General features: G+C 38.1%; 1 protein-coding gene across 2 annotated transcripts; it reads right to left on the bottom strand.

Moving 5' to 3' along the window:
• Positions 1-1,341: 1,341 nt before the first annotated feature.
• Rop (Syntaxin-binding protein Rop) lies at positions 1,342-9,773 on the bottom strand. 2 transcript variants are annotated; one of them, XM_014361379.3, is made up of 11 exons: positions 9,486-9,773; positions 5,248-5,544; positions 4,808-4,911; positions 3,508-3,659; positions 3,197-3,412; positions 3,017-3,115; positions 2,736-2,943; positions 2,412-2,660; positions 2,159-2,346; positions 1,888-2,042; positions 1,342-1,795 (listed from the first exon to the last, which is right to left on the bottom strand). In XM_014361379.3, the coding sequence occupies exons 1-11, from the start codon at positions 9,511-9,513 to the stop codon at positions 1,725-1,727; spliced, it is 1,767 nt and encodes a 588-aa protein (XP_014216865.1). In that variant the 5' UTR covers positions 9,514-9,773; the 3' UTR covers positions 1,342-1,724. The 2 variants fall into 2 exon arrangements, with proteins under 2 accessions (XP_014216865.1, XP_014216787.1); XM_014361301.3 differs by lacking the exon at positions 4,808-4,911 and adding an exon at positions 4,157-4,260.
• Positions 9,774-10,155: the final 382 nt, after the last annotated feature.

Genomic DNA, 10,155 nt, shown 5'->3' with positions numbered 1-10,155 from the left:
GATAACGACTAAGCAAAAGGACGAAATTTTTGAACTAGAAAAAACAGTGAGGCTTAAAATTAAGGATAATAAAAGGCAATGTACAGGCGCACATTTCACGTAAAACTTAATCGCATAAGCTACTGTGGGATGCAACTTTATTAACTCCGTAAAAACTTTGTTATCAGAAGCTAAGAAGAAAGTTTTTTGCAGAGTTTTTAGGTGCAGTTAATGCAGGTATAATAAATAATTTACATCTTTATTGTGACCACAGTTCTGTTCTATGCTACTAAGAATTACTTAACAATACATTTTTTTTTCTCACTTGTTTGCTTTTATTACTTTATTTTTTAAAGTTGATATATTACCGCGCCATCGAGTTTCACGGTATCGATAAACATTGCTTGCGTTTGCTCACTTGAAATTTAACGAAACTTGATAATACATTTAATTTTATTTAAAATTTTTTTAACAACAACAGAGTTTAAATTCATATTTAAATGTACAATGTATAAATTTAAATTTGTTTTAAATTATTTGAATGCATTGTTCTCTATTTTCTTTAGAATGACGCAAACATTTATATATTAATTCAATAAAACTTACGTATATAGATAAACTCTAAAACAACAAATTCAAGCGTTCCTTGTGAACAAAATTCAACCACTGATACAATCTGCAGTTCAATCTTTTCTTAATAATATCAAAATCCTGGGAAAAAAATTTGTTTAGCCAACTATATGTATGTATAATACGAGTTGAATTTTTCTTTCTCTCGTAAAATTGTGCAATAGATATGATCGTTTCAGAGTTACACGTAGCCACATGAGATTTATCTTAAAAGGGGTACAAGATCGAAAAATTCTTAAATGCTCTTAATTAAGGTACTACAATCACGAAGATAGAGAATATATTATGGTTAAGTATGAATAATTTGTTTTAAATTTTTTTCCCAGGCCCAGAGAATATCTAAACCTGGATTCCTTGGGTCCTTCAATGATATTGCCAACGTGTCGCAGGATCTTCAGATTTTTGCCTCAAGATCCTTATCGCACAGGCACTTTTTTTTACCGGCTAATCCTCTCATCAGTTCTTTTCGATTACGCGATCACTCGTACTACATTAATCAAGCCGCTGAATATGGGATTTGTTTTTCGACTTTAATTTTATTTTCACCTACTTTTTCTCATTATTGTTCTCTCCCCGTTAATAGCAAAAACGTTTATCAATTGCTAATACGTAAATTGACTGAAGTGCATAGTTACGCTACCTAGTGTATATCGACTAAAATTCATTTTTTTTTTTTTTTTTTTTTTATTCATTTTTTTAATATTTTGGCTGATAGTTATCACCGATGCATCATAGCAATGATTTTTTTCTTTTTTTTTTTTTTTCTTCAAATGACAGGATTCATGGCTCAACATTTATGCAAATAAGCTTATTAATATTAAAATAAGGGGAATGTTTCATGAATTTTTTCTTTGGAAAGTAATAACATAATATAGACTGCGATGAATCTTAGTGGGGGTATAAAAATTTTTGCCGAACCACTCGTTAAAAAATAGAAGCCAACAGTCGAGGCTACGATTGTAGAGCGAAGTGAATTCTGTTTTCTATTTGTTCGTTCGAGTTCGACAAAAAATTTACCTTTGGCCGGTCTAAGATTTCCTAAACAAAGGTTTTCACGATTTTACAAAGTAATCGTCTAATATATATTTTTTTTTTTATGAAAACAGTTCAAAAGCTTATGAGAAATTCATGTGAAGCTTCGACATGTCCTCGAGGAATGATTTTGGCGTAATCAGGTGTGAAGAACCTGTAAGCACACCAAAGAACCATTGACCAATCGATCTGATTGAGTTCGAGATAACGTCAGTCTTTGACGAAAGTAAACGAAATTTTCCTTACCAATAATGACCTCCCAGTTCTTAGCGTTATTCGTGACTTCGTAGGCGCATCGGACTTCCGAGAAACAGCAGCCACCAACGATGAATACTATCAGACGCGGCACGTTCTTAATCGTCTGCTGACCTTTTTCTTTGTGCCAATGACCATAGCGTGCGCTGCAAGCAGAACAAACAAACCCACCATGATTATTACACAATTTTTTTTTTTTTTTTTTTTTTTTTTTTTTTTTTTTTTTTTTTTTTTATGTACATCGATCGAGAAGCTTGAATACCTCGTCGGTGCGTGATAGCCGGAACTCGCGGTCCGTCCACCCAAGAACGGGAAGTGCTTGGCGTCGAGCTTGTCGTCGATCGCGTCCTCCATGATATCCTTGACGACAGGCGTCCAGCGACTCATCTGGTAGGTCTGCTCGGTTATCCGCTCCTTTCTCGGTATGGTGTAGACCTTCTTACGATTGCCCTGCAAAATTCCACGAGTTGTATGAACTGCTATGCGATTGAAACGGTGAAAAAAAAAAATCTTACGTCGACAACGACGTTGACCCCGAGGTTGGCCATGTTGACGACAGTCTGTTTGTCCTCGGGCGACATCTGAGCGTGGTTAATGAGCCGGTTGACGTTGTCATCGGTGATGCCGTTCTTGCTGAGCACGTAGAGGGCAATTATGCGCAACTTGTCGTTGTTGTTGACGTTCTGGTCGAGCAAGATCGGCGTGATGTTGCGCATGTGGTCCTTGATTCGCTCGCCCTCGGCATCCGTACCCATCGCCAAGTCCTACACGGGAACGACGAGTACACGTACTCGTTTATTTTAATCGGATCGGCATGATTTTCACACGATGATGTTTACCTGTTCAACTTTGCAGAGCTTGTCGACGTTGCCCGCGTAGTGCTTCATGCAATCCTCAGCGAGATGGAGGTGGGTGGCGTACTTGCTCAGCTCTTTTTGGTACTGAGGCATCTTCTTGATCATCTGCGAGAGATCTCGCATCGACTGTTTGTCACCTTGCGGCATGCGCTTGGATTCGGTGAATTTTTTGAGATTCTTCGTCACGTTCCTGAAAAACAAAGCCGATGCTTCACCCTTTCTTTCCAACGACACGTTGTTCGTCGCTGTATCGTCCAACTTACTGCGACACGACGGCGATGTGCTGGTGCCTCAGCTCCACCCACAGGTCGTCGTTCTCGTCCAGCAGGACTTCCTTCTCCTGTCCCGCGGATGCCTCGTATCTGCCGGAAGAGAAAAAATGACACAAGTCATCACGATGGATTCTCTTGGATGAAGTAAAAAAAATGTGCCGGTTGACTCACTTGTACACGTCGTTCTCGATCTCGAGCAAATCGTAGGCCATGGCCTGGAGAGTGAGCTCGTGCAAGAGCGGAGAGACACAGTCGAAGCCGCGATCGAGGATCAGCAGCTGGGAACGGGCCTTTTCCGGGCCCTCGCCCATCGTCGGCTCGTCGGCCTTGTACGCGTCCAACTTTTGCTGAACCATCTGGGCGAGATCCATGTTGCGATCGAAATCACTGTTCACAGTGTAAATTGTTAACGAAAAAAAAACAAAAACATTTTGATACCGATTAATGGTGTTTTCTGGGATAAAGTAACGTTTTTCACGTACGATCGGTATCTGACTGATGGGTACTCGCCGAGGGTGGCGCAGAGGGTCGCGATCTGCTCGGCGATTCTTTCCATGTTTCCGTTCCTCGCAGCTCCGATGAGCGAAGGGTTGTAGGCGCAAGCGAACGTGTCTCGCGAGTCCAGCGAAAATACCTGGCGATAAATCGGTTGACTTGTAACATCAGCTTTGGGGATTTTCGCGCAAATTTACGAAAACAGATGATAAAAAGCTCGAAGCAACGAAAAATAATCAAATGTTGGATGCATATATTTTTGCAACAAGCCATGCGTTGAGAATTCAAATACAGGCGCATGAATGAAAAATAGAGGTTGTTCAATAATCGTCACGAGATAAAATTATCAACTGATTTTTGTAGCTCGTAGGCGTTGACAAAAATCATCTCTAGCTACAACGATACATCGATATATGTCATGCTAAATGTAAAAGTGTAAAATTAATCAACAACAAAATCAAAATGCCAATCTAGAATCAGCAGTAGTTATGTACACATGGGTAAGTACAAGTAGTGACGAAAAAACAAAAGTTTCGATCAAACGAGCAAACGTAGTAATTTTTTTTTTTTTTTTTTTATAGCTTTTAAATGAAAAATCATAAATAATTTCTACAATATTTTCATTGTTGTGTTCACCTGCGATTCATAGGGCAAGAAAGCGATGTTGATCTCTTTGAGGGTCTTAACTTTTTTCGCAGCAAGCGACTTGCAGATATCATTGAACAACTCCTCGGGACACACTGGTAGATTGTTTTTTTGGGGTGCAAGCATGGATTTTGACGTTTTACATAATACATATTGTTAGTATATATATATATTCATACGGTGCTACTGTGAGATTTTTTTTTTTTTTAATGGTCAATAAAAGTCGACAGAGAAAGAAGAAGTATACATACAGAAAACAGAGATATCCCACAAACGACACACTTACACGTATAGTAGTGGTAGTTTTTATTTAGTTGATGTACATTACGGTAACGTTTGAATAAATTATTTAGTAATGAATAAAGATTTGTTTTTTTCAGGATTACCATAATGTACTTGTTAATTCACAGATGCCGCAGAACATTTAAATATTCCGCGCAAACACCTGCAGGAGGAAATCGAAAGAGATCTTTGTGAGTATTTTTAGTTGGGTGAGCCCTTCACCGGTGAAACAATCATTTTATTGAAAAAAAAAAAAAACCACATCCAATAAACATACGCATGTATTATTAACTTGCTAAATATTCATTATGGCCTTGTTGTTAATTTTTGCCTTTTTTTTTTGTTTTAAGGTAAATTTACCTGCTCCTCGTACGGAATGAAAGCGATGTTGATCTCTTTCAATGTCTTAACAAACTTAGCTACCGCCGAATGACACAAGTTAGTGAATACATTGTCGGGACACGCTGTAAAGAGACAAACTCTGATTCTCAGCGATTCTCTGTAAATCGCAAGAAAATTTGCGCTTCTCGTCATCGATTTAACAATAATTTTTTACCCACCATACAGTCAGAGCACATACATGTCTAAAAGTAAGTAACTCATTTGGAAGTGTAAAACAACGTTTAGCGACGTGTTTGAGTATTAATTTTTTACCGTTAAAAAAATCACCCTTGAATCAATGTAAAAAAGAAAAAGCACAAAACACAAATCTCTCGCTCGTCGACTTTGTATCAAACAAAAAAAAAAAATAATAATAATAGTAAAATATAAAAAGCATAGGCTGAAAGTAACCAGTGTACCTTCGGTAAAGTAAACGTGAGCAGCCTTGTACATGGTCCTGGTGGGATTACTGAAATCGTCGATGAGCTTGTTGACGGACAGATTAGTCGGGGTGATGAGGTAGACGGCTTCCATGGTCGGCAGGGGCTCGCGCTTTTTGTTTATGTCCTCGACGAGGGTGATGCCCTGGGCGCTGATGTCGTGCATCTTACAGCAGGCCGAGACCATGCGCATGGCCAACTGATCGACCACCAGGATTCGCCACTCCATGCCGCCCGCTTGCTTTTTCTTCTGCTTTATCACTTCGTTCATGATCTCTGGGAAAAGGTTTTTTTATTGTTTTTTTTGTCCATTAATTTTTTTTTCCCGCTCCTGGATATCAGTGAGGGGTGCAGGACGTTATTTTTATCTTTTTGTTTGGAAAATAACAGCAGGTACTCTTTTTTTTTTTTTTTTTTAGTTTTATAAACGTCGAAATTGACCGGTAGGAAAGATAAATTAGCGATCAATCGATCTGCATAAATAAATGGTGAAAATTAAAATCACGTCTATGAGCTCAAAAATGTAAAGCCCTGATGAGATTTTTTTGTCCGTACTAAACGAAGACGATGAAATTGCTTACAATAGTAACAGCAATTGATATACTCTAGATCTTTAATCTATGGGCTGTGATGGAAATAAATCGGTATGGAGTTGATTACTATGTCAAATGTTTAATTGACCATGTACGTTGTGGTTCGTTGGATATACTTGTATTTTTAATGTGCATTCAATTGGAATACCAATCTAGTAACGATTTAATGGCACTTGCATTATAGTTTGCGTGGTATTTTAAAGCAGAGCCAATTTTATTCGAGCCCTTGCGGACATTTACGAAAAAAACCTCCCAAAAAAAAAAAAAAAAAAAAAACCCTTCATTACAAGTACGTCGTGTCGATGAAAAGAGGGAAAGAAAGAAATATCATACGGATGTTCGATGCGCACGGTATCAATTGTGCCATTTTGCTCGCCACTGCATTTTTTGGCTGAGCTTCCGGTGTACGGCTATATACCACACACACATTGTATATGTATGTATGCGCTTACACAGAGCACACCAGAGCTTTAGCCAGCAAAGAGGGGCGTCAGAGTTCGCGCACACGCGTCGCGAGATACACTCCTCCTCCCTCTCTGATCTACCCTCTCTGTTCTGAGTTATTGATCGGCGGCGCTCTCTCTGGCCCGTGACGTCACAGGCAGACTCGGCCCAGCCGTGTGGGAGGCACCGAGGTATCCGACTATTATACATAGGCTCTCTCACGTTATCCCCGTGTCCAGCCCTTTCTCTCTATTAAGCGTAATGATGGTGGCGTGGGAGAACTTACGTACGTATACCCATATAATACAGTGGTGGTGCGCAGTGGCGAAAGGTCAGAGTCACCTTTGACCTCCCATACGCACACCGGCACGCACGTCACACGTTTTACCTAATTTCAACCTCACGGGGGTATATGAATTTGCGTGGGTATAAGCGTGGGTTGGTACGTTGGGGGCTTGATTATTTAATTGACAAAGGTGAGGAGGGAAATTGTCGGTTTAGCCTGGTGGTGACGAATGGTGATGAATAATTCGCGTGAAAATTCTGCCCTTTTTTTTTTTCTCATTTATAAATGCGTGGTAACTGCGTATTTCGATATTTGGGGGACAAGAGAGCACAGGCGATACTTTTGATGTATATATTCATACAAACAGAAGATTTTAGCCCGGATTAAGTACCCGTGTCTTATGTAATGCAGATGTCAAGTTCGGAAAATCAATCGCAGTGACGCAATTGCTTTTTTTTTCTTTTTTTTTTTTTTTTCTAGTTTTATACTGCGCGCCATGAAGTTTCAATATTAAATTATCATCGATTTTACGAGTGGCTCGATGGAATCATGTATTCCCATTCGCAAACTAATTTTGGAGTAACTTTAAAATCGATTATTAATACAACGAGCGTTTCGTCGACTAAAACTGGTTTATTTTTTATCTTATCGAAAATATTTTTGTAACATCGTAGTTACTGTTATACTGGATTTCATTGACAAGTAGTGTCTCGTCTTTAAATAGCTTAGGAGGGTTTTTTTTACTTTTAAAAGTTTTTCTAGAGTATTTTTTTTTTCCTTTTGGGGGATGAACATTCGTAAAAAGTCGAGTAAAAAGTTTGAAGTTCAGAAGGTTCAAATGAGTTTACGTCACTTTACTCGTATGTGACAGATACCTTTCACAAAAAAGTTGATTTATGAAATATAATGGTCGATTCGTACAAAATTAAAGCGGATTTCATTATATTTTAATGTATTTTAATTTAAAAATCATATGTTACTATTTTACTTCTGTAAAGCATGAGTTGAAACTATCATTGTTACCGTTTGTTGAATTGTTTCTTTACTGCAAACCACTTTTTCAAAAACATTTTAAATAAAGAGCTGTTGTTTCGCAATAAGTAAACGCCACTTTACTAGAGTAGCTTACTTGAAGAAATTCGCTCAGATGAGAGAGGAAGATAAGACGTGCATATGTTTCACATTGTCACTTAACATTTCAGACATGCGAAAATAGTAAGATTTCAAGCGATTCATTTGAATTAATCAATATTTTAAGTCATGCACATGTGTGTTTTGATTGCGTTTAAATTGTATAAAAAAAAAAAAAAAGAAAAAGAAAAATATCTGATAATTGTTTTAAATAAAAATAAAAAAATTTACATCATATGCTACACACTCGTATTTTCTGGTAAAAACAATGTTTCTTTGGTATTGGGCATCAAATACGATATATCAACGATTTATCATAAACGTTTTCATTGCTGCTGTAAGTAATAGCGAAAAAATGAATTTTATCCACAAAATAACACCATTCGATGCAGTTTTTCAAAACTGACGTTTAATTGACGTCTTCTCCAGCACACGTATGATCGGATTGTCCTGGCCTAATTAATTCGATTACAAGCTCCTAACCCGTTCTAATTATCTTATGTGCTGGAATTTAGCTTATCAAGTTTTCATCCCCGTTCACCAGTTCGTTAACAGAACAGATGAACTTGGCTTTATGGTAATTTATGCTCGTATGGATATCCTCGTCAACAAATCCAATTTCTGTTCATACTCATAGGGTGTACGATTGTAATGATCAGAATAATATTTTACGATGTGGAGAATAAGGTGTCGTAACCGATAAGTTTTATCACACGCAATGATAACAAAAATTATGTAAACACACGTTCTTTGCCATTCACTAATAAACATATACGCATTGCCAGCTAATTAGCGCTCGGTGTGGGTGACATTTTAATTAAACAGGCTTGCTTGACAAGGACGAAAATAAATAAGTTGTTTTTTTTAGAGTTTTTAATTTCTTGCGTTTTGACAATATGAAACTGTGATTGTGTTCACGAGGAGGCCAAGAGGATTTTAAAGGATTAAAATTGTAATTTTACGTCGTTAACAGATAACATGTACGTTAATGAATTCGAGTGACAGCTTGTCTAAGATAAAAATGACAAAAACTATGTTTTAATCATTAATTTTGCCATAAAATTAATCATACGATCAATTAAAAAATTTTTTATGATCTTAACGGAAGTATCGTTTATAACAATAAAATTTATCAAAATACGACTTTTAAAAAATGCAATACGAACACAACAAAAATCATTAAAATGATTCAAAACAATCATCCCTGCTCATTTATATGACTGCTGTCAAAGTGGTTCTAAAATCAAAACAAATAAGTATACACAAAAACTTGCTCCGAAAAATAGTGACAGACTTATTGTACTGTTGCAAAAACAAAACGGAGCAACGCACAAGTTGACCATCTCACCTTATAGTATTTAAATGCAAGTAGGTAAGTACCTCGAAATTAAAAAAAAAAAAAAAAAAAAAAAAAGTTGAAAATAAAAATCCTCTCATCGTACAGGGCGGAGCAGCCGACTTTTCTCTCCCGCCGCGTCTCCGCGAGAGTCAATGAATCATCACCCGACAGAGATAAGTATTCCCTCTCCTTCTCGCACATCCATATCACAATCACAACAACGGCGTGACAAACGTCTGACACAAATATAACCATTTCGTCACCTCACTAAACTACATATATTATATATACTGTTTCAATCGACTCCGAAACGTAAAATGCCGAAGGGGGGGGGGGGGGGGTAAGGTAACCGAGATGAGGTGGTGTGCCATGGGCTGGGAGTGCGTGACAGATCGAGGTTTTGCACAATTTTTCGAGTACTCACTCTGACCAACTTGTGCCTTGAGCGCCATTTTGACAGAACTTGCTCTCTTTCTCACTTGTACGGGTCTTCTGTGTACAATAGTACAATAAATACGCGTTATATATATATATGTGCAATTGTCGGACCGAACGAGTGTTGCGTTCTGCTACTGCTATGGCCTTAGCAGCCGAACAACTGTCAGTTGTGTGTTTGGATGAATCAGTTATTTCTCCCTCGCGACGTATTGTATATTTCCCTGCGAACGCGCTCCGAGAAAACACTGAAGGAGACGACGACGACGGCGCAGCCCAGCAGCAGCAGCCGCTTGTACTATCTATATATGATGGTAAGGATGATGTTATTATCGTGGCCACCTACGCCGAGAGGAATGTCGTATGTAGACGGGACTCGCGATGGGAACAGCTGATCGAGTGCTTGGAGACATCTGTGGGAGATTCGTGGAAAACAGATGATGCTATTAGCTGCTGGTAAAGCCGGTATCTCCCTTTAGCGGGGTATTTGAACAGAGGTAGCAACAATTTTTTTTGTTATCATCATGGGTGTTTTCCGCAATCGTCACCAGCAAGTAATTTTAGGTTGCGCTCTACGCTACCATCAGGTCGATAAGTTAACTACCTCAATTATAAACCAGCCGCAACTTATTCGACAGATACAAAATGAAAATTCAACA

Source organism: Copidosoma floridanum, unplaced genomic scaffold (genome assembly GCF_036245765.1).
Source record: "Copidosoma floridanum isolate Cflo_tuat_1 unplaced genomic scaffold, Cflo_Japanese_pri ptg000001l, whole genome shotgun sequence".
Taxonomy (NCBI): Eukaryota; Metazoa; Arthropoda; class Insecta; order Hymenoptera; family Encyrtidae; genus Copidosoma; species Copidosoma floridanum.
The sequence above is the reverse complement of the archived record's forward strand: the minus strand, read 5'-3'. Positions and strand labels throughout refer to the sequence as shown.